At 39.4% G+C, this 25,269-nt stretch overlaps 1 protein-coding gene across 2 annotated transcripts in view; it reads left to right on the top strand.

Moving 5' to 3' along the window:
* The first annotated feature begins 742 nt into the window (after window positions 1-742).
* Polq (DNA polymerase theta) overlaps window positions 743-25,269 on the top strand; it is an 81,251-nt gene continuing 56,724 nt past the window's right edge. For both annotated transcript variants that reach the window (XM_028894992.2, XM_037209773.1), the window contains exons 1-9: window positions 743-1,046; window positions 2,194-2,373; window positions 4,669-4,799; window positions 6,414-6,570; window positions 12,447-12,555; window positions 15,173-15,392; window positions 16,536-16,683; window positions 19,972-20,118; window positions 22,047-22,259. In XM_028894992.2, coding sequence (XP_028750825.1) covers window positions 887-1,046; window positions 2,194-2,373; window positions 4,669-4,799; window positions 6,414-6,570; window positions 12,447-12,555; window positions 15,173-15,392; window positions 16,536-16,683; window positions 19,972-20,118; window positions 22,047-22,259 — 1,465 coding nt within the window. In that variant the 5' untranslated portion in view covers window positions 743-886. The remainder of the gene's footprint in view (window positions 1,047-2,193; window positions 2,374-4,668; window positions 4,800-6,413; window positions 6,571-12,446; window positions 12,556-15,172; window positions 15,393-16,535; window positions 16,684-19,971; window positions 20,119-22,046; window positions 22,260-25,269) is intronic.

The raw sequence follows: 25,269 nt of genomic DNA, 5'->3' as shown, positions 1-25,269 counted from the left end.
GACGGATAAAGCAAATCAAGAGAAACCTCTGCTGTTGGGTTCAGATGCTGAGCATAGCTTTTCAGTCGGTGGAAGCTAAGGATCTGCTCGTACATTCCAAAAAGACTTACTTAATAGTCACAAGGATGTAACAGAGTTGTGTGACCAAACAAGCAGCTATTTAAGGGGCTGAGATAGCCCAAAATAATTCGGCACCGAACCTGCCACATTACAGCCTGGAATGTTTAACCCTGGATTGACCTCTGCTCACCCCAACTCCCATCCCCCCTCCGCCCCTGTTACGTCAGTTCACGTGTTCCAAAAGAGGAAAGCAGCACAAATTACGCTCTACCACAAACCTTAATTTTTTTGTTTTTTGTTTTACACACTTCTCCACAGTTCTGTTTTACAATTTGGAGTAATTCTCGAAAAAACAAAACGAAATAAAAACCATAGTAAAAAAACAAAACAAAACCAGATACTTTCCTAATCTATCCGCGTACGGGCAGCTCATTAGATCATTTTGTTGCCAGCACAGCCTCTCTATTCGAACCAGAAGTGGATACAAACAGAAGGAATGTTTTTAGGAATATCCATCTATGAATGCATACTCAGGTGTTCCGCTCCTTTAAGGTAGCGGGCGCTCTACCACTTTCCCTTTCGCTAGCCGCCGGCGGAGGCCGGAAGCCAGCTATCAGCGCGGGCCGCTCCTTCCCTCACGACTCTATGACGGTCGGGTTACTCTAGCCATGAGACCTCTGTGGTTCCGGGGCGGGCTGGGAGGCCCGAGTTTGAAGGCTGCGGCGGGAAGATGGTGGCCGCAGCTGTCACCAGGCTGGGACTCTGCCGCACGGGAGGCCTCCGGGACCGTGTCGTGCCCTGAACAACCGAGAGGAGATCGTCTGCCATGAGTCTTCCGCGTCGGAATGGGAAGCGGCGGCGTTCAGCGTCCGGCTCCGACTCATGTTCGGGAGACGGGGATAGCTGTGTCAGCCCCCTGCTCCCGTCTAGGCCGGTGCTGAGTCCACCTCCGGGGCTGGGACGCGGCCCGCGGGCCGCGGGGGCAGGTACTCCAACACCGGGACGATCGAGGGCCGCGGGGGCAGGTACTCCAACACCGGGACGATCGAGGGCCGCGGGGGCAGGTACTCCAACACCGGGCCCCGAGGGCCGCGGGGCAGGCACTTCAGCACCGGGACTGGGACGGCCCTCGGGCCGCTGGGCAGGCACTCTGGCACTGAGCCTGGGACTCCCTCCTAGCCGCCAGCATGCCCAGCTGATTGTGTTTTAGCCTGTCACTGCCTGTATAGATATTGGCATTCTTTTTGTTTTTTGGAGTCTCTACAACTTCCCAGGAACAACTTCCCGGTTGGCCAGAGCCTGTCATCCGTGTTGAGGGCTTGCTTCGAATAATGTCCTGTACAACTCAAGTTCTTACACCAGATTGCCTGGTGTAGCGTAGGATGCAGGCTTTTTGGAATCCAGAGTAAAGCTGGAAGGGATTTATATTGTTTTGTCAGAATGTTAGCCCAATTCTTACTTGTTTTTTTTTTTTTTTTTTTTTTTTTTTTTTTTGAGACAAGGGCTTACCCTACGGGCTGGCCTGGGGTCTCGAACCCTTGATCCTGCTTCTGCTTCGCAAATGCTGGGATTACAGGCCTGCACCAATGCATCCCATAATTCTTTGCCTTTGGTTAGGCAGACATCCCAATACTAAAATGTAAATAGAAACTTCTCTAACAGCTTTGTAATGCTCTCTTATCAATCATAGAGTGTCTTCCTCCCACCTCCCCATCGTTCCAAACTCCTTATTCATTGTATATAGCACAATTTTTATTTTATATTTATTTATTTGTTTGTTTGTTTTTTGAGACAGGGTTTCTCTGTGGGGCTTTGCGCCTTTCCTGGATCTCGCTCTGTAGACCAGGCTGGCCTTGAACTCACAAAGATCCGCCTGCCTCTGCCTCCCAAGTGCTGGGATTAAAGGTGTGCACCACCACCGCCCAGCTAGCACAAATTTTTGTTTGTGGCTCTTAAGAGTTTTCAAAATTATATCAAGTAAATAAAAATTAGCTGGTATTTTTCTGCACAGGATCAATTTCTTGTGTCTTGATGAGTTTCATTTCAGCATGTAGGCGTTCCAACAGTAGAAGGCTAACTATTAAAGTTGTATGTTGGAAGTAATTAAATTGTTTTTGTTTGTTTTCCTGAAAGGGCCATGCAAGCAAAGAGTTTCCGATGACCAGATTGACCAGCTGCTATTGGCAAATTGGGGACTCCCTAAAGCAGTTCTGGAGAAATACCATAGTTTTGGTGTAAAAAAGATGTTCGAATGGCAGGCAGAGTGTCTTTTGCTTGGACAAGTCCTGGAAGGAAAGAATCTAGTTTATTCAGGTATTCAAATTTATGTAAACTCATTTCATTAACATTATCAGTGTGAGCGACTCTTTATTGGGGTGGTTACATCTTTTAAGTAGGTGGAGAAGCAAATGCTTTAACTAGAGAAAGTGGTGAAATCTGTGGAGTGTTGTCATTTGTATACCGAAGTCTTGAAAGTTCCGTTATGTGGTAGAGCAGTGGAAGCCAGGCACTGGTAACTTACATAGTTAAAATCCCACTTAGTGAGCATATGTCTCAGTGAATTTGTAATGGGGATGCCAGCCTGTTCTTCCCTCATTTGATCTCAGTTGCTTTTCAGGGTGTAAACTTTATATATTCATAATTGAGCTGTTTGTGCAGGATTGTATGCACAAAACAATATGTAATACTTAAGATTTTTATAGAGTTTTCAAGGGCAACTTCCGATATGTACGATTTTGAACCTGTGTTTACTGCAATCATTTAAGGATCAAATATAAGATACAGTTCTTTTGTGTCAGTTTTCTCTGAAGTTCTGAAGTCATTCATAGTTTTTTGTTTGTTTTTGTTTTTTCAAGACAGGGTTTCTCCGTGTTGTTTTGGTGCCTGTTCTGGATCTCACTCTGTAGACCAGGCTGGCCTCAAACTCACAAAAATCCACCTATATTTGCCTCCCAAGTACTGGGATTAAAGGCGTGCGCCGCCGCGCCGCCCCCCCCCCCCCACCACTCCCCCCCCCTTACTCCTAGTTTTTATTAAGGCTATAATAAAGAAGTAGAATATTAACTAAGTTTATGTAATTCAGACTGTGGAGGTAGACTGATTGGATTTGGGAACTGTATCTTTTTTTGTTTGTTTTTGTTTTTTTGAGTCAGGGTTTCTCTGTGTAGTTTTGGTGTCTGTACTGGATCTTGCTCTGTAGACCAGGCTGGCCTCGAACTCACAGAGAACCACCTGGCTCTGCCCCCTTGTGCTGGGATTAAAGGTGTGTGTCACCGCCACCTGGCTGGGAACTGTATCTTTTAATGATTGTATGACTGACTTTGCACATTGTAGGGAGAGGTGAAGGAGGAGAGGCTAACAGACTTGGTAGTGCTGAGGATTAAATTACTTCCTAAGTATATAAACTTAGAAGTGTTGGGCACACAGAAAGTACTCCTAATTGCACAGTAGTGTCAGTTGGTTGCTGTGGAGGCATGGTCTGGTCATTTCAGTTTCTTAAATCACAACATTGGTCAGCAGCTCACACCATCATCAAGACATCTTTACCTTAGATATATGTTAGATCTGTGGACTTTCTCTTCTTGGATCCATTACTTGGTGTAACTCACTGTCTTCCTTCTAGATCTGACATACCCTTGTAACTCGTTTATCTTTTTCTCTGGTCTTGCTCTGCTTCTGTAGCCAAGGAGATCACAAAAAATATAACTTTTTTTTTTTTTACCGTTTTTTAAGAACATGTTAGTCATTTTGCATTGCTTTCCAGATAGATCAAAAAATCCTTAGATGGTAAGAGTATAACACTCTTCTTTGTGGAACATTTAAACATTTAAAAGATTTCTAATTATGTATGTGTGTATGTATCCTTGTGTGGGTATAGGCTGTAAGTACAGTACCCATAGAGACCAGAAGAGGATGTCAGAGCCTCTGGAGCAGGAGTTACAGGCAGTTGTGAGCTGTCTGATATGGATGCTGGAATTCAACTCTGGTTGGTTACTGGGAATTGAACTCATGTCCTCTCTAAGAACAGTCTCTTAAATGCTATGCTATCTCCCAATCCCAGTTCCAATCACTGGTGGGTTTTTTCTTTTTCTCTTTTTTAAATTTTCTCTCCCCTGAAGGATTTTGTGCTCCAGGTTCATGAAATTACTGTCATCAGAACATTCCAGGCTTTCCTCTGGCTTTTGCACATGGTGTGTCCGATGCTTGGCGTTCCTTTCCTCTCCCCATAAGTTTCTTTCCATTTTGTTAGCTTCCTGATATCTCCTTCCAATTTCTGTTTCTCTTATTATCTTAAAGGTGTATAGTGGGCCTTTTACCTAGTCAGTCAGTTCTTAAAGAAACTTAGAGAATTGATGAGGTACTCAGTAATATCCATCATGAATTTTTAATACAGAGACTTAAAACCTCTCTCTGTTTACTCTGAGACTATTTGGAAACCTAGTGTAGAGTCCAGGGCATTTTGGGGGTTAAGGTTTCAAACACTAGTTGAGTCTTTAGTGAAGTATTAGTTTTCGACTCTGTATTGCTGGTTATGGCTTACAAAATTTATTAATGCAGTATACTGAATGTTACTTTTTGTCATAATTATGTGGAATAATCATGTTTTAGCTCCTACAAGTGCTGGGAAGACTCTTGTTGCAGAGTTACTTATTTTGAAGCGGGTTTTGGAAATGCGGAAGAAAGCTTTGTTTATTCTGCCCTTTGTTTCTGTGGCTAAAGAGAAGAAATTCTACCTCCAGGTAATAGTTTTTGCTGTTTGAAACAGTGAAAGGTTCGTCATTGGTAGCATTGGCTTTACTCATTTGATGGAGGTGTGCAATCAAATGGAAAAAACGAGGTTTCTTCTATCACAGTCTTAATAGTTTAGTGGGATAGCTGGGCATGGTGGCACAGGTGTGGGATTGGATCTACTTGAGAGTCTGAGGCAGGAGGATTATGTGGGTAATTTAGTGAAACCCTGTATCAAAAAATAAAAAGAGGCCTGGAGATATTATAGTTCAGTATTACTAACAAAACAAACCCAAAAGAGGGGATTTTTAAAAATTATTATTGCATAAAGTAGGAAGGGACACCAAATTAAAAGGGTAGCTTGGGGAATACAGTATAAAAATGACAAGCTTTTCATAGGAAGTAAAGAATAGCATGGAATTGCAAAGGAAAAATCAGCATGTTTAAGGAAGCCTAGCCCATCCCAACTGAGGACCACTGAGGAAACCCAGGGACTGAAGGGAAGATTCTTTTGTGCTTAAAGAGGGTGCTCCACATCTGTGATCAGACCTCTGTCTTGTTAAATGAGTCATAGTTTCCGCTGATGGAACATTCCATGGATTTTAAGGCATTTTCATGAATATAGTGTCCATTAGATTTGAAGTAGTGTGCTGTCAGAACAGAAATCTTGGGAGCTGGAGAGATGGCTCAGAGGTTAAGAGCACTGGCTGTTCTTCCAGAGGTCATGAGTTCAATTCCCAGCAACCACATGGTGGCTCACAACCATCTGCAATGAGATCTGGTTGCCCTCTTCTGGCCTGCAGGCATAAGGAAAAAAAAAAAAAAGAGAACAGAAATCTTTGTATAGACTGGTCAGGAGTCTGGATTTTAGTCCTGTGTTGCCAGGCACACAACCTGCAGAGCCTTGTGGTTTTTATTTGTAAACTGAGGCAGCTCACTCTTAGTACTATAACTCAATAAACTCAAACTCTCAGAAGAAATTGATTAAATGAGCATCTGTAAAGTTCTATGGTTTTACAAATCTTTTTAACGGTTATTTCAGAGGCCAAAATAGCCAACAAAGCTGGTCCTACTCAGTGACCTCCTCTCAACTTAGACTCAAAGTAACAAAATGAGGAAAGGATTCCTTTTATTGAGAAGGTATGTTAGTTAAAAGTTAAACCAAAAAAGTTAATATCAATCCCACTGAATTTAACTTGTAAAAATTTTCTTCCATTATATGGAAAACTAGTCTTTTGTAGGATAAGAATATTTTCCTTGTAAAGAATAGATTTGTTCTTTAAAACATACTAGTGTTAAAAATTAACTACTTCCTATTATTGAATTAAACATGTAGAATTTCAATGTTTTCCAATTTTAATTTCTGTAATAGCTGTTAGAACTTAGATTATTAAAACATTTATTTCACTCCTTTTAACAGAAATATTTGTGCTGAGCTTTGTTAATTCTAAACGTATTTTAGTATATGATTCTATTTTTAGTATGTGATTATAAAAGCCCTTGTAATGGTCTTGACCAGAAGCAACCATCTTTAAATATGTTTGTCTATGATCTACGGCAGAACCCAATTGTAACTCATTAAATTCTAACTTTTCATCTGTATTATTTCTTTTTACTTAATTCAGAGTCTGTTTCAGGAAGTAGGAATCAAAGTAGATGGCTACATGGGCAGCACCTCACCTCCTGGACGTTTCTCCTCCTTGGACATTGCTGTTTGCACTATTGAGAGAGCCAATGGGCTCATCAATCGCCTCATTGAGGAAAACAAGATGGATCTGTTAGGTAAGAAAGTTCCAAAATTAAACAAGTATTTCCTGTTGATGTTTTTGATGGAATGAAGTAAAACTGTGATTCCTATATGACCTATATGTTTATTTTCTGTCATCTATTTTTGGAGGCAAGAATTAGCAGAGGTAATATCAGGAACTTCATGTTTTAAAAAAAATGTGTTTTATGTCTTTCTGTTATTGATTTTAGTATCTTGCATTCAAATTTATTTTCACGTTTATTTATTTAACTTTTATGAGTGTGAGTGTGTATGTGGCACAGCCCATGGGGGAGGTCAGAGGACAGCGTGATTCTTTCGGATGTGGGTTCTGGAGACTGAACTCAGGTCATCAGGCTTGGCAGTGAGTCCCTTTACCTGTTGAGCCAACTCACTGGCCCTTTCTTGCATTTTTAAACTTTATAAAAGACAGGCTATCCTTGAGCCTCTGTTATTCCTTATTCTATTTTCTTGTCTCAACTCTGCCAGGAAGAGAAGGAAGCGTGCTGGGGGTGGCCCTGCCGTCCATACAGTTAATGAATTTATGTGTTCATTATCATATTTTGGTACTATGGGATCTAGATTAGGACTGGATTCAGAAGCTGCCATTCAATAGGGAAATGATAGTCACATAAACTGTTTTTGTGCTTGATGCTCTAGAAAGATATTTTTTTTTGTCTTAATAACTTCCTTCTACCCTTAAGAAAAGGTCACTGTACAGAGGTAGGAAAGCAATGGTAGTAGTAGCAGTAGAAGCATTAAGTTTGTTAGCTTACCGAGAAAAGAACAAAAAAGTTGTAGTAGAGGAGAAGTGGAGGGTGAGAATCAATGACTAGAAAGGCATGGTAAGAGAGAGAAATCACAATCAGTTGTCTTGTTACTTATGACCTCATTGGCTTTAATTATCTTGGGGATTTGGGTTTCCAAACTAGGCAGAACAAATACTTTTAGAAGAATGAAAGTGTGTTGACATAACATATCATATAATATGAATTGTTGTTATCAGCAGTGGAACCACAGAATGTAAGAACCTAGGAAAGAGGCCAGGTGGTGGCGGTGGCGCTGGTGCACAGCTTTAATCCCAGCACTTGGGAGGCAGAGGCAGGTGGATCTCTGTGAGTTCAAGGCCAGTCTGGTCTACAGAGTGAGTTCCAGGATAGGCTCCAAAGCTACATGGAGAAACCCTGTCTCAAAAAAACAAAAAACAAAACAAAACAACAACAAAAAAATTGAGTCAGGATATAGATACCTAAAGAAATCTACAGTGAGCAATGAGCCTGAAACAGTTGCAAAGTCTTTCAAGTTTAAAAAACAAAGAACAAAAAATGAAAACCTAGCACTAGATTTACTGAAATCTACCAGGCCTTTTGAAAAAGCTAATGTGAGAGCTCCTCAGATTATTCCATAAAGTAGAAAGAGAAGGGATGCTTCCAAATTCAGTTCACAAAGCCAGTACTACTCCTTTTTCAAAACCAGATAATGATAGAAGAATAACAGCAACGAGGAGCTGGAGAGATGGCTCAGTGGTTTAGAGCACTGACTGTTCTTCAGGATGACCCAGGTTCAAGTCCCAACACCCACATGGCAGCTCACAACATCTGTAATTGCAGTTCCAGGGGACCTGACACCCATGGCAAAACACCAGTGTGCATAAAATAAAAATAAATTAATTAAAAAAAGAACAACAGCAATAAAAGAAAACTAGGAAAATTTCTATGAAGAATATAGATGCAGAAATCCTCAACAAAACACTTGCAGACTGAATTTAACACATATTAAAAAAGATGATGCATGGGGGCTGGAGAGATGGCTCAGTGGTTAAGAGCACTGAGCACTGAGTGATTAAGGTCCTGAGTTCAATTTCCAGCAAACACATGGTGGTTCACAACCATCTATAATGAGATCTGGTGTCCTCTTCTGGCATAAAGGCATACATGCAGACAGAACACTGTATATGTAATAAATAAATAAATTGTAAAAAAAAAAAAAGATGATGCACATGAGCAGGTTGGTTTCATTCCATGGATTCAAAGATTGTTTGGTATAAGCAAATCAACAAGTGTAATACAGCACATCAGTAGGACCAAAATAAAACATACTATATGCAGATGCAGCATTTGATAAAATTAGTATCTATTCATGATAATAGCCTTGAAGAAACTAGATATAGGATATCTCAATATAACAAAGGGCAGATATATGTCAAACTATATCCAGTTGTGTTGATATTTTGTTTGCGATCTAACATAAAGCTTGCCTGAAGGTCAGAGTGCAGAGCTAAGCCACTAGTTGACCATAGAAGTCAGGCAGTAGTGGCACACACCTTTAATTCCAGCATTTGAGAGACAGAGGCAGATAGATCTCTGCGAGTTCAAGACTACCCTGAGATACACAAGATTGATCCAGTATAAAAGAGAAACAGAGTCAGGCATGGTGGCATACACCTTGAATCCCAGCACTAGGGAGGTTGAGACAGGAAGTGATATGGCTGGGCAGAGAAAGGAATATAAGGGGGAGGAGACAGGAACAAACCCTTTGGATTGAGGCTTTTTGTTGTTTTGTTTTTTTGTTTTTTGAGACAGGGTTTCTCTCTGTTGTTTTGGTGCCTGTCCTGGATCTCTCTCTGTAGACCAGGCTGGTCTTGAACTCACAGAGATCCGCCTGTGCCTGTCTCTGCCTCCCGAGTGCTGGGATTAAATGCGTGTGCCACCACTGCCCGGCTGAGGTTTTCTTAGAGGTTATAACTAGTGCTGGCTGCTCTGCTTCTCAGATCTTTCAGCATTTACCCTGATATCTGGCTCCGGGTTTTTATTAAGACCAATTAGGGTTCCTGCTATATCCAGTGTTATACTAAATGCTGAAAGCATCTCTAAAATCAGGAACACGACAAAAGTGTCCACTCCACACACTATTAAGCTTGAATTCTTAATAGAGCAGTAAGGCAAGAGAAAGAAAAAGGATGCAACTAGAAATGGAAAAAGTTGAATTATCCCTGTCAGCAGGTTACACGATCCTACACTTAAAAGATGCTGCTGGGAAATTCTTAGATTAGCGTATACAAGTAGATGGTTTCATTGTGTACGATAGTGAACAATGAACTAAAGCCAGGCAGTCATTCCTATGTGTAGGAAGGGGCCTCAGAACCAAAACCCAAAAACCAAAACTTAGGAATATGCCTCACCAAGGGAAGGAGGTAAAGGACCTTCACAATGAGTACACTGAAGAAGGAAATTAAAGAGATGTGCCATGTTTCTGGAGTGGCAGAATTAATAGTGTTAAAATGGTCATATTGCTGAAAGCAATTTACAGACTTAATGCAGTTCTCATAAAATTTCCAATGATATTCTTTATAGAATTATGAAAAATAAAATTCTAAAATTCACATGGAGGCACAATCTGGAGCAAAGAGACTCAATCAGTATACCTAACTGATTTCATGTTATACTACAGAGCCACAGCAACAAAAATAGCATACATAGTACCAGCACAAAAACAGATGTGGAGAACAGTGGAATAGAATAGAGTGGCCAGAAATAAACCATGCAGCTCTTGTCATGGCTCTTGTCATCCAGTTCTTCTCAAAGGTGCTTAAGATGCTACATTAGAGGGGAAAAAAAAAAAACAGTTTTTACAAGTACTGCTGGGAAGACTGGACATCCACATATGGATGAGTTACACTAGATCTTTATTTCCCACCTTGTACAAAAGTCAATTGAAAATGAATCCAAGATTTTAGTGTAAGTCTTGAAACTGCTAGGGCACTGCATAGTGAATTGCTTAAAGATAAAGGCATGTTCTGAATAGGATTCTGATAGCTCAGAAAAAAGTAGAACTAACGAGATTGCATCAGTAAAAAACCTGCATAGCAAAGGATACAATTCCCAGTGTGAAGAAACAGCCTGTTAATGGGAGGCACATATTCACCAGTTATGTATGTACTAGGAGATTAAAACCCAGAATATCCATAGGAGTCAGAAATTAAACAACAGAACAAATAGTCCATCCAATAAATGGGTGAATGAACTGAGCAATCAATGAATGGATAAAGAAAATAAAATGAAGCCATGAACAAAATCATGTTTTTAGGCAAATGGATGGAATTGTGATCATTATTTTTACCAAAGTTGGTTTGACTCAAGACAAATCTATCTTTTCTGTCATGTAAAATTTAGATTGAAACAAACAAACAAACAAACAAACAAACATTAAAGGAACTATTTGGACAAAATAAGGGGACAAGTATGAGGGGGCATGGGATAACAGGTAACAAGGGGTGAATATGTTAGGTACTGGATTAGTCAGGGTTTGTTGGTTCTAGAGTAACAGAACTTACAGAATAAGCCTCTATATGTAGAAAGAGGACTTATTAGAGTTACAGGCTGCAGTCCAGCTAATCCAACAATGGCTGCCTATAAACAGAAGGTCCAAGAATCCAGTAGTTGTTCAGTCCATGAGGCTGGATGTCTCAGCTGCTCTTCTATAGACGCTGGGATCCCAAAGTAGAAGGCTCTAATGCCAGTGAAGGAACAGACTTGCTAGCAAGGTGAGGGCAAGCAAACCAAGAGTGAATCTCCCCTCTTCCTGTCCTTATATAGGCTTCCAGCAGAAGGTGTGACCCAGATTAAAGGTGTGTCTTCCTGCCTCAAGTTCTAGATTAAAGGGGTGTCTTTCTATTTGAAAGATCAGGATTAGAAGTGGATCTTCCTACTTCAAATTAAGCAAAAATTCCTCATAGGTGTGTCCTCCATTTTCAGGTTTTAGTTTCAGATGTAGTCAAGTGGAAAACCAAGAATAGCTATCACAAGTACATTTTATGCATATATGAAAGTGGTTAGTGAAACCTATTATGTTGTACAACTAATATATACAAGTAGAACACACTATAAAAGTGAAAACTATAAGACTAAAGAAAGCATTGGTCCATAATCAGTTGGTTGAATTCTTCAGGCATTAGACAAGGGCATTATGATTATATATTCAGCAGTAGGGTGATACTAGTTGTCATATCTTTAAAAATCGCTTAAAACCATCTCTTCATGGTCCAATTCTATTCTTTTTCAAATAACTTTTTTTCTTTGTGTAGGGATAATTGTCTCACTCTGTACCCCAGGCTGGCCTTGAACTCACAGTTCTGCCTCAGTCTCCTAAGTACTTTCAAAGATAATCAAGGTGTGTTTCCTAATAGTTAAAATCACTTAACACTGAAAAACTAAGATGAGTATTTATTATCTATTTGTTTCTACTAAATTAGCAGTTTAGAAGTGTCTGAGTGGTCTCAATTGAGGAAATGCTGCTATCACATTGGCATGAAAGTAAGCCTGTAAGGGCATTTTCTTGACTGATAATTGATATGGAAGGGCCCAGATCAGTGTGGGCAGTGCTATCCCTAAGCAGGTAGTCCTCATGTGTACAAGAAAGCAAACTGAGCAAGCCAGGAAGCAGCATTCTGCTGTGGTCTCTGCTGCAGTTCCTGCCTCTTGGTTCTCTCCTTGAATTCCTGCATGGCCTCCTTCAATGATGGACTGTGATCAGGAAGTGTAAGCCAAATAAACCCTTTCCTTCCCAAATTGCTTTTGGTTATGCAATTATCACAGCAATAGAAAGAAGACTAAGATACTGGGTTTTGGTGGTTTTGTTATTCCTGAGAAAGCTAATCACTGACTTTTTGTAGTTAGAATGTATGGAGATAGGATTGCTTAAGTTCCTGAAAACATCTTGGAAGACAGTTGGCCCTTATACAGAACTGTATTTCAGCCTTTCCTTTATCCTGGAACTTTGCCTGACTTGCAGGATCTTATTATGACAGTTATTTGCCATTATACATGGGCTGCTGAGTCTTATAATTCTTAGAACTGTGCAATTTGCAAAAGCTTAATCTGGAAAATCCTTCTAGGAATGGTGGTTGTGGATGAATTACACATGCTGGGGGACTCTCACCGAGGATATCTTCTGGAACTTTTACTGACCAAGATTTGCTATGTTACTCGGAAATCAGCATCGTGGTAAGTACTTGAAATGACTGATTTCCTGGTATTTGTCAAAAAGATGTCGAAAAAGAATCTATAAAAGTGAAAAAGTAAGATTTACAGGAGTGTAGTACCTTTTTATTTAAACAAATTCATGGATAGTAGTTTGCTTTTGTTCTAAAACAGTGGTTCTCAACTTGTGGGGCGTGACCCCATTGGGGGTCGAACGACCCTTTCACAGGGGTTAAGACCATCAAAAAAACACAGATATTTACATTAGATTAATAGCAGTAGAAAAATTACAGTTATGAAATAGCAATGAAAGTAATTTTATGATTGGGAACTGTGTTAAAGGGTCACAGCATTAGGAAGGTTGAGAACCACTGCTCTAAAAGAAGTATTTAACTGATGTCAGACTACTTTCAAACATTTGAACATTTCTGATTACTCATTTTGACGAAAATGACAACTCCATGATAGAATTAGAACTAGAAAAACAATTAGCTTTATGTTCTTTCTCATAACTTGTGTCCATTACCTGCACTTAGTCCTTCCTAATCCCCTAATATTTAGCCTTTCTGGCTCACTTTTCTACATATTCTACTGTACCTATGTTTACATTTGTTTACATTTATATACATACATGTTATTTTGGCTAGATTGTGTATATCAGGAAGAACATAAGTTTCTTTTTCTTTATGAGATTGTGTGACCTTGCTAAGATTACACATTCAAAGTTTTCTATAAATTTTATAATTACATTTTTCTTTATAGCTGAATAGTATTTGTGCACGTGCTATCAAGTTTTCATTATGCATTCATCTGTTGATGGACAAATAGGTTCATTCCATTCCTTGTTATTATGAATAAGGCATCAGTAAACAAGAGAGTGCAAATCTCTATGGTAGTGTTATGGAGTTCTCTGGGTGTATGCCCAGGAGTGAAATAGAGGGATCATTAGGTAGTTCTATTTTCAATTTTTTGAGAAATCTTTGAACTGATTTCTGCAGTGGCTGCACCTCCACTAATGGTCAATCCTCTCCAACATTTGTTACGTCTCCTTTATTTGTGATGGTAGCTATTCTGAGTGGGGTGAAGTGCTTTCTCAAAGTAGTTTTAATTTGCATTTCTTTGATGGTTAGGGCAATTGAATACCTTAAAAAGTAGTTATTGGCCATTTATATTTACTTTTTGAAAACTGTCTATTCAGTTCATTTGCCTATTGTTGATTTTGATTGGTAGTTTTACTTCCTGGTGTCTAAATTCTTCAATTCTTTGTAAAGTCTGGATATCAGCCCCTTGTCTGCAGTGGTATAGTACCTTTTTTGTCATGTAGCCCCACCTTGTGCATACTTGGGGTTAGCTTCTATGCTGTTGTTGGTGTGCTGTTCACAAAGCCCATACCAGACACACATCTTTAGTCCCAGGACTTGGCAGAGGCAGAATCTGAGTTGAGGCCTGCCTGGTCTACATTTTAAGTCCAGGCCAGCCAAGGCTGCAAAGTGAGACCCTGTCTTAAAAACACAACACAAAACAAAAACCTGACTCTGAAAGTTATAGAAGAAAATATAGATGATATCTTTCAAGATATTTAGGTAGGCAAAGTGTCTTTTTTTGTTTGTTTTGTTTGATACAGGGTCTCACTATGTAGCCTTGGCTGACCTGGAACTTGTTATATAGACCAGGTTGGCCTTGAACTCACAGAGATTCACCTGCCTCTGCCTCCTGAGTGCTGGGATTTAAAGTTTATTTTACATTTCAAATTAAAGTTGTTGATCCATTTTGAGTTGATATTTGTACAATTTTTGTATACTGATTTCTTGCTATGGGGAATTAAGATGTTTTCCTTTTGTATTTTCTACTCACCTGTACCCAGTTTCCTCTCATCCTCTTCAGTTTCTTCTTATCCACTCACCATCTTCCCATCCTCCCAAATTGGATTCTAATTTTGCTTAGATCATTATTCAGTGTTACAGTGATACAGCATTGTTAACTCAGCTTAATAGTATATTCTGATTGTTTTTACTTTTTGAAAAACCTTTTTGCTTTTCTTATTCTATTAGATATCTTTATTGTTTGATGGCTTGGTTTTCTGTATACTGTGCTACATACTTATCCCTACCAAGTACAAGGAAACCATAACCAGAAAATGCCTACATGTTTGGAGATTAAATAATACATTTTAGACTAATTTTTGTGTCAAACATGTAAAAAATGTTACAACTGACTAAGAAAAACAACTCAGTGTGTTAATGAGAAGCCTCAATAGACATTTGGAACAAGAGAGGTTCCAAATGGTCTGCATTTATGAAATGGCATAAAGCATCATTAATCATCAGAGAAATTCAAATAAGTATTGCTGTAGTCTCTCCATACTGTTTATTATTAAAATGATTGACAATACAGTTGTCAGATGGTGACAAGATTGTGGAGCAGCAGAACACACAGATTGTGGGAGTGCTGCTTTGGTATCGTCTCCCTGGAAAACAGCTTCCTATCATTCATTAAATCTGAATATCTGGCCAGTTGTGATCTAGTACTCTAAAGAAATGTCTGTGTTTGTGTACCAAAGGCCATGACCAAGAATATCGCTAGCAGTACTATGTGTTGCTTTCTGCATATTTCCTAATGTAATTTTCGTTGGTTTTTCTAGCCGGGAAGATTCAGCCAGTGCTCTGTCTAATGCTGTGCAGATTGTTGGCATGAGTGCTACGCTTCCTAATTTGCAGCTTGTAGCTTCCTGGTTGAATGCTGAACTTTACCACACCGACTTTCGCCCTGTACCACTTTTGGAATCAATAAAAGTAGGAAATTCCATATATGACTCTTCAATGAAGCTTGTGAGAGAATTTCAGCCCTTGCTCCAAGTGAAGGTGAGTCATTACTGTTACATCTCCACTGTCAGCGCCTTGGAGTTTTCTACCAAGTTGCTAACAACTTGTAATTGCATAATTAGAGGTTATATAGTAGCTGAATGTGTACTATGTATCTGTTGGAACTAATATTAAGCTAATCAGTTTTACTTGAAGCAACTGATGAGAACAGTGAGAAAGAATATAGTATACTTTTAATTTAAGTGACCATCATTTCCTGATATATAATATAAACAGATTTTTTTTAAGTCAATAAGATTTTCCTATGGTTTAATTTACCTTTAACACTCACATGGAACACTGACATTTGTTAAATGTAGATCTACTATATAGTAAGTGTATGGGAATGGGAAGATTATTGTCTTAAGAGTCAGATAGACCTTCTTCTGACACTGAAGAGAGGTACACAAAATGGCTGAGGTACCTCTCTGAACCTTCTATATGTATTTATAAGGTAGAGTATAATACTTGGTTTGGTAAGAATTCAGTATGATTTTGAGTGTGTGTGTGTGTGTGTGTGTGTGTGTGTGTGTGTGTGAGAGAGAGAGAGAGAGAGAGAGAGAGAGAGAGAGAGAGAGAGAGAGAGAAGCACTTGAAAAGTATGTGATAAATGAAAGCTCTCCCTGATACCCCTGTACACACTGCATGTACCAGCATGGAGGGGCTTCCACAGGGCTTTCACACAAACTGGACTGTGCTTGAAAAATATACTTTCCATTGAGATAATACATCTCCTTCACATCTGAGCTCACTCGTTTTCTCAGAGAAACCTCTTTTAGGTCTTTTCAAATCCATGAGACTAAAATATTGCAAATATTTCTTTTTCAGCACCATCATGTGGTGGTTTAGTTTCTTACTGTGTTTCTCAGTGAGACTGTAAATAAACTTCTTGCCAATTAGGACTTTGTTTTATTCACTGATGTATTTCCAGTACCTGAGGTTAGAGTTTAATAGACATGAGTTAAATGCATAATTTTTTTTTTCACTCATCATTATTAACGATGTTTATTTTTATTTGTAAATGATTTTTATTATGCCTTTGAGTAAAGAAAACCCTTTTTATGGATCAAAATATAGCATTTTAACCCAGTGTGAAAATGTTTTGATGGTATGTTGATTTGGCTATTTCTCTTTCTTTTTTAGGGAGATGAAGATCATATTGTTAGTTTATGTTATGAGACCATTCGTGATAACCATTCAGTATTACTTTTTTGTCCATCAAAAAAATGGTGTGAGAAAGTAGCAGACATCATTGCCCGAGAGTTTTATAATCTGCACCATCAACCTGAGGGTGAGTGGCAGGTGGAAACGGAGCCTCCATCCTTTCTTCTTTCTTTCTTTTTTTGTAAAACATCCACTGTTTGTTAACAGTTGTTCTTCTAAAAACACAAACATGAGAACTGAGCACCACATCCACAGTGACTCACGCCTACGGCTAGGGAGATGCCAGGACAGAGGCGGTGGGGCTTTCCTATCCTTTCTGTATTTGACAGTAGTACTAGTGATGATAGTAGCAAAGCATGGCTCTGGCCTGCCACTGTGTGACACTGAGTGTCACCTAGATATTCTCAACAAGACTGCTTTTATTGTTCTAATCTTTTTGTGTCCTCTTCATAGATAAGTGTGCATATTCTCTGGCTAATTGTCTTCTGACTTTTAGAGTACTGTGTATATGTGTATAGGTTCTTCATTTTGGATCTGTGGGCTTTGAGAGATTCAAACTCTAGAGCCCTTAAATTGTATGCAAAATTACACATTCATCCATTTTTTTTTTCTGGAGAAAGTAACTATGTCTTTCTTTAATGTCCAGAGGTATAACTCTAAAAAGAATCATACATATGTATACATGTAGATAAAATCAGCTTTGGTGTTGCATATTTTATGCATAATCTAATGCTTCATTTGAAGTGTGTAATTTGATGAATTTTAGTGTGTAGATCTGCTTATCCACCACTATTATAATCATCTGGAGACTGTTTCTTCCACTCTCATTGTGCTGTTTTCTGCCAGTCTCCTCTCTCTGTTGTCAGCTGCAGCAACTGCTGACGTGCTTTCTGTCACTTTCAGATTGCTGTGCCTTTCCTAAACATTTCACATAAGTGATGTCACAGAGTATGTGTACCTTTTGTAAACAGCTTTTATCACGTAGCATGTTTTTGAGTTTCTTTCAAGGTATTGCATTGATGAATTTGTTCCTTTTAAATGCTGTCTACTACAATAACTATTACTATGTGTTTTTACTGATTGTAGGATGGACGTTGTAGCCTCAACATTTTTCCTAGCATGTGGTCATGTGGGATCTTTGCTCATTCTGACATCTGGTTCTCTCAAAGGTGTTTCTGTTGCTTGCTTTGGCTCCTGTGTTGAGGCCATACTTTCTTTCATGACTCATATTTTTTTTGAATTCTGGACCTTTTAGAGATTATATCAACTCTAATATTGTTTCCTTTTTCTGTTCTCTCTTTTTATTTTACTTATTCTTTCTAGGAAATTTTTACAATATACTTGATTGTATCTTGAATATTGAAGGTGAATGTATCTATGATGAAAGAGTTTTATGAAATTGAGTTTGTATGTTTAGTACTCAGTTTCCCTCCTTACCCACCCTTTCTCTCCCTGTCACTCACTCCTCGTGTCTTAGAAGTGAGTTACTTTGAAATAAAGGATGTTTTCGTATAATGAGTTATTATCACTGAGATTTTCTAAAGCTTGAGGCCATTGTCTTTGCAGTGAAGTTCTAGAACTGCAGACCAGATCTAGTCATGGGATATTAGGGTATTTTATTACTTCTTTTTGCCAGTGAGTGGCATCATAAGGGTAGGCAGTCAGTATTCCAGCCTTGTAACAAGTAAGCTTTGCTGGTGTTTGTACTGACTGCTGTTTGGTCCAGCAGTGTGTTACCAGTGTAGAATCTCTGCCAGGCCGTCTTACCTGGTGCTGTCTATACCATGCTAACGTATGCTCTTACATTGTTCCATGACAACTTACTCCTTGAGGATCAGAGTCTTCATCGTGTTCTTTTGAGTTTTGTTATTTTGATTTGTAGTGGTGGTTCCTAAATGCAGAGTTTGGATTGGAAGCTGGTCTGGTCTGCTTATTTTCTCCATAAAAATAGAGTAGCACATTTTTATAAACAAGTTTAAAATTTGGAATTATCTTACTAATTTTTTAACCTTAAGATGACTTCCTTTGGGTTGAGGAAGTAGCTCAGCTGTGAAGTTCTTGCCTTGCAAACACAGAAACATGAGTTTGATCTCTAGAACCACATTAGAAAAAAAACACAAAAGGTGAGCCAAGGCTTAGTGGTATGTTTGTAATCCTCGCACAGGGGTGGTGGTGGTGACAGGTGGTGTTGGTCGTCCAGCCTAGCTGACTTGGAAAGTTCCAGGCTAGTGAGGGACCTTGCCTCAAAAAACAGATGAAGACACCTGAGGAGTACCACTTGAAGTTGTTCCCTTCTCTCCACATGCATGTGTGCACAACATGTTCACCATCATACACATGAACACATGCATGCACACACACACATATAACACTTCTCTTGAAATAAATATACTGATGGGTAATAACTTAATATACATTTATTGTCTTTCACAAAATAAAGCATGGGCAACCCTATGTGTATCCTCAGAATTTTAAGAAAAGTTTACCTAAAAAATTAAAAACACAAAATATACATTAAAATAGTTTTTTAATGAAGCTTTATAAGTTTGGGAATCTAAAAGTCTTGGCAGTTCTTTAAGAAGGTAGGGTTCCTGTGTTTAAACTCTTACTAGGGAGAAGTAACACTAAACGGCCACACTGGAAGGTACTGAGTGACTATTAGATTAATGACAGGAGCCAGAACAATTTCCAGAGAGAGCTAGGGTCCTATGCAGCTGATGTACAGGTTGGCAGGACACATCTTAAACAAGGATTCTGATGTGTAGGCTTTGCTTGGTATGTTAGTTACTTTATTGTCACCGTGACAGAAGCAACTTAAGAAAGGAAGGCTTATTCTGGTTCTTGGTGTCAGAAGGTACAAGTCCTTCATGGTGGGGAGACTTGAGAGACTTCATGGGGGCAGAAGAAGTGGCTCGGCAGCAGGCAGGAAGCAGGTGGCTGGGCTAGAACCACAGGTGGGCTTTACTCTTAGAGGTGTTCCTCCAGTGGCCTCACCTGCTAAAAGCTCCATAACCTCCTAAAACTGCCACTGTCTGGGGACCAGGTATTAAAACATGAGCCTGCAGGGAGCATTGTATACGCAAACCAAACAAGTGATTGTCTTTCCTCCAGCAGGAGCCCTTTGATCCCCTCATTTGAACATCTTGTCTTCTTAAAGCTGAGCTTCATAACTTTGGGATACATTATTAGAACTACCTATGAAGATTTACTTGAGGTCCAAGTCACATCCCATCTTGGTTGTATCATAGTGTCCTGGGTCAGTGGCTCTAAAAGATCCATTGGTGATGATAGTATGTGGCAGTTTCTGAACCTGATATTTATTTCTGTCATGACTTAGCAGGTAACAAACAGCCAATGAAGCAAAGAAACTTGTACAGTTGTGATTTATTTATTTGTGTGTGTGCGTGTTTGACAGGATCAGTAAAACCATCTGAATGTCCACCAGTGAATCTACAGCATAAGAGCCTTCTGGAAGTGCTGGATCAGCTAAAGCGTTCACCTTCAGGACTAGACTCTGTGCTGAAGAACACCGTGCCATGGGGAGTAGCATTTCATCATGCAGGTATTCCTTGTTTCTAATCTGTGTTAAGATGTACTCATCACAGGCTGGAGCCATGATTGATTAAGAGCACTTGGAGCTCTTGCAGAGGACCTGGGTTTGATTCCCAGGACTCGTGTAGTGTTTGCCTGTAACTCTAGTTCCAGGGATCTGATATGCCTTCTTCTGGTCCCTGTGGGCTCCTGTACACATGTAATGCACATATATTTGTATGGGTTCACAATCAAACATATAAAATAATAAAATATAAAAAAAATTAAAGACCTCACCAGACTTTTATAATTTCTTCATTTTTTTATTTATGTGAATTTATTTCTTGTTAATCACATTGGATACTTGTATATTTTATTTTAAGAAATAGCGGATTTAGTCAAACCAGAGTAAAACAAACATTTTAAGCTTACTTATCTGAATTTTATAGCTATGCTAGATAATGGATTTTTTTCCAACCCCTGGGAAAGTGAATTCTAAAATCTTACCTGTCTATATATTGTTTCCTTAAAATTGATGTTAGAGTGATACTTTCTACTTAAATTTGATGCTATTGTTTCTTTTTATGTCAAGAATTGGCATAGGCTCACAGATACAGCAAAGTCAAATTTGTTTTGGAAATTGTCATTGAATCAGAGAGGACTAGAAGTGAAAAATCCTCAGCCAAGCACTGGGCCGAGTTCTGAGAGTCCTGGTGAAGAGAGGGAGGAGGATTGTATGAGCTAGGGGGACAAGATCATGATGGGGAAACCCACAGAGACAGCTGACCCCAGCTAGTGGGAGCTCACTGACTCTAGACTGACAGTTAGGAGCCTACATGGGACTGACCTAGGCCCTCTGCATGTGGGTGACAGTTGTGTAGCTTTGTCTGTTTGTGGGGCCACTAGCATTGGGACCAGGATCTGTCCCTGACACATGAACTGGCTTTTTGGAACCTATTCCCTATGGTGGGATGTCTCTCACAGCCTTGATGCAATGGAGCAGTGGATGCAGAGGAGCTTGTTCTTGCCTCCACTCAGTATGCCATGCTTTGTTGACTCCCATCGGAGGTCTTAACCCTTTCTGAGGAGTGAGTGAGGGGTGGGGTAGAAAGGAGATGGGGGGATGGAATGGAGGAGAGGAGGGAGGGGAAACTGTGATTGGCATGTAAAATAAACAAAAAATAATAATAATTAAAAAAAAACAATCTGGTGGGTGGGCTGTCAGAATAACCAGTGTATGATAGTCATTGAGTGATGTGCTGGATCTGTGATCATACATGTTAAGATTGAAATCATAAGAATGTTTTCTTCAACAAGTATCTCAGAGGTTGTTATAAATTTGAAATATGATCATGAGTGAAAAATCTGTGAACTCCGTATATAATTTCTGGTTAATAGGAGCTTAATAAATACTGGTATGGGGAAGAAAAAAAAGAATATTTTTTAAGACTGGACATTTAATCCTTAGTTTTTATTCAACTTTTTATCTTATATAATAGATACATATAATTTTAATGATAAATAACCATGGTAAAATTTTAAAATGAATTTTAAAAATGTTTATGTGTAAATACATATCCACACACAAAAACACAGGGATTGTTAATCAATAGTATGCTGTTAAATTTAACCTGCTATCTGTTCTTATAACTAAAATTTTATTGGAACACAGTCCCACTCACTTGATCTGCTGCTGTTTTCTTTTAACGAAAGCAGGATAGTTTCAGCAGAAACCATCAATTCTACTTAAAACATAGGTAATTTTGCTGACCTGTCTAAAAATGTCTAAAGATGGCAAATTATATTCTTAAATAGGTAGACTGATGATGTTTTTGTTTATAATCTTAACTATTGTATAAAAGATCTTTAAAGGCTTGAAGCTGACTCTCATATCTGCTTTTATGTAGTCACGTATATCGATTCTGTGGTAATATGTTTTGGGACCTGCATGTTATTTAGGTCTCACTTTTGAGGAGAGAGATATCATTGAAGGAGCCTTCCGTCAAGGTCTTATTCGGGTCTTGGCAGCAACGTCTACTCTTTCTTCTGGGGTGAATCTTCCTGCACGTCGGGTGATTATTCGCACTCCAGTTTTCGGTGGCCAACCTTTAGATATCCTCACTTATAAGCAGATGGTTGGCCGCGCCGGCAGGAAAGGAGTAGACACAATGGGTGAGTTTGGGGATAGTTGTCATGCTATTGCTGACAGCCATCTACTTGGAAGTTGACTAATACATGGCTATTTCCCATCGTGATATGTTTCTGTATTGTGCAGTGCCTAATGCCGTCTTCTTGGGTTACTTAATATTTATAGTGAATATGATTTTTATTTGTTAACTATTGCTTTTCTCCTGGTAGAGAATTAAGATATTTCTTTTGTGTTGTGTGTAGTGAAATGATTCAATACTATATAAGTAACAAGATTTATGATTTTATTAGTTAGAAGATGATTTTATTTCCACATCTACTCCTTTTTTCTCTTTTTTCAATAGGTATGGTGTATGTGGGTGTGGGTGCCCTTGCCTGTGCCCGTGTGCATTTAGATCAGAAGTCCACCCTGGATATTTTCTCTTTTCATTCTCCATCTTATTTTTTTATTTCAAATATTTTATATTTTTATGTACATGTGTATGTCTGTGATAGGGTATGCACATGTGAGTGCACTTATCTGCAAAGAACAGAAGAGGGTGGTGGAACTCTTGGAGCTGGAGTAATAAACAGTTTTGAGCTAACCAGAGTGAGTGCTGGGAATCAAACTCAGTTCCTCTGGAAGAAGTCTTCTCACTCATTGAGGCTTCTCTCCAGGCTTCTTCCACCTTAAATTTTGAGACAGGGTGTCTCATTGAGCCTGGAATTTGTCACTTCTCCAGCAAGCCCCCAGGAGCTGTTTGTCTGGGGCTACAGGTGCAGGCCACCACACTTGGCTTCTATGTGGGTGCTGGGGATGAGCTCAGGTCTTCATGCTTGCATAGTAGGCACCTGAGCCACTGGTCCGTCGTCTCCCTGGCATCTCATGTAGACCTTCTAGTGTTTAATCTTAAGTCAAGCAGAGTGCAAAGAGCTGAGGAGTGCTGCTTTTGTCTCTAAATTGATATAGCGTCTAACTTTACACCAGCAAGTAATGATGCTATTATCAGCAATCCAAACAAAAGTTTTGACTTAAGCAGTGAAGTAGTTTTTTAATTAAATATCTAAAAAAGAAGCAAAAGTTACTTCAGATATTATTATTCTATGTAAGACTAATTGCTAAATGGTAATCAGTGATTACCATTCTTAAGGTGGTGGGACCTGGGAGATGGAGTCTAAAAATGAGGTGTTCTAAAGTCTCATGCAATAGCCAGCTTTATTCAGAGCGTCAGCCAATTGATACTGAGGATTAAGAAGAGTCACCTGAATAAAGTGTGCAGTCACAAGGACAAGCTGCACATGGCAAAAACATGTTTTTCCTTACAGGCATTAAACAAATAACAATAGTCAGTTAATGAATAATCTGAAGTAAACTAACGTCTATCTACTATACCTGGGAGGGACCCAAAAGCACATTTCAAGAACAACCCATGCATGCTGTGGAGGAACAGAGACCACAAGTCTCTTGTCTTGTTGACTTGGAGTTTTCTCACAAGCATTCAGAATTCCCATCACATGACTCTATTCTTGAACCACGCTCTGACAGTCAGGACTTCCTATTACATTTGTAATTTATTTCCTTGTATACTCTTTCTTCCTTGGTTTCTGTCTTTGTGGTTTGATGGTTTTCTCTAGTGTCTGCTTTAGATTTTTTCCATTCTAAAACGTACATAAAATATGAAAGGGTAGATAAAGATGTTAGTAAGCACTCGGCCAGGGAACCAGATGCCTAGACAACCAGTATAAAAACAGTCAACAACAGCCAGAACAGTGGCTCCCTTAGAGCCCAGCAACCCAGCACAGCAGGCCTCGAGTGTTGCAACATAGATGAAGCACAAGAAGAAGACTTTAAGATAGCTTTTATGAATATGACAGAGGTCCTTAAAGAACAAATCCATTAAAAATATCTATAATTGGGGGCAGAACCGACGGGGAGAATAATGAAAGAGATATCTGGGGGGCGGGCATTGAGGTTAGGGAGAAACCTGATGTCAGGGAAACTCCCAGGAATCTACAAGGATGACCCCAGATAAGACTCTTAGCAATAGTGGATAGGGTGCTTGAACTGGCCTTCTCCTGTAATCAGGTTGGTGAATACCCTAATTGTCATCAGAGAGCATTCTTCCAGTAACTGATGGAACAGATGCAGAAATCCACAGCCAAGCACTGGGCTGACTTCACATGCCCACTGCCTTCCTGTTCTCTGGTAACCACTATTCTACCGTATTCTATCCATTGCTTCTTGCAAGCCATATAATGCTCTTTAAGTAAATCAAGAGAAGAATGAGGAAATATGAAGTTATTATTATTATTGTGGTTTTCATTAGCTGCTATTTATGATGATTTTCAGGTACATTCCCAAGCTCAGTGAGGCTTTTACAGAGCTCTGAAGGTCTTACAAAGGTATACTTGTCAGGGTGGCATAGGTAATGGATGGCGAGGAGATACTGAAGCCTGGAGACTCCTATTGCACCATCTTGCTGATAAATTGTTTTGCCTTGCCTGCCTTGCCTGCCTGCCTGCCTGCCTTCCTTCCTTCATGCCTTTCTTGGTTTTTCAAAACAGCGTTTCTTTATGTAGCACTGGCTGTCCTTGGAACTCACTCTGTAGACCAGGCTGGCCTCGAACTCAGAGATCTGCCTGCCTCTGCCTCTCAAGTGCTAGGATGAAAGGCGCTGCCACACCACCTGGCTTGTTTTGCTTTTATCTGTCTGTCTGTCTTTCTGTCTGTCTATCTATTTTTGGAAACACATGAATGCCATGTCTTGCTGAGGTGGTCTTCTTGTTGGGAAGTGTTTTTTTGTTTTGGGGTATTTTTGTTTGTTTGTTTGTTTACTTTTATTATCATGACCTTTTACGATCGTGTTTTGGTTATTTGTTTATTATGTGTATGAGCTCTTGCTGTGGAGGTCAGAGGGTAGCTTGTGGAGTTCTCTCCTACCATATGGGTCCTGGGGCTCAAACTCAGGTTGTCAGGCCTGGCAGGGCCTTTACCTCTGAGCCCTTGCAATCCTGCAGAAGATAGTCAGAGATTATCTAGTTCGGATTCCCTTTA

This window comes from Peromyscus leucopus, chromosome 12 (assembly GCF_004664715.2).
Source record: "Peromyscus leucopus breed LL Stock chromosome 12, UCI_PerLeu_2.1, whole genome shotgun sequence".
NCBI classification, from domain to species: domain Eukaryota; kingdom Metazoa; phylum Chordata; class Mammalia; order Rodentia; family Cricetidae; genus Peromyscus; species Peromyscus leucopus.
Note: the sequence above shows the minus strand (reverse complement) of the source record. Positions and strands in the feature narration are given on the sequence as shown.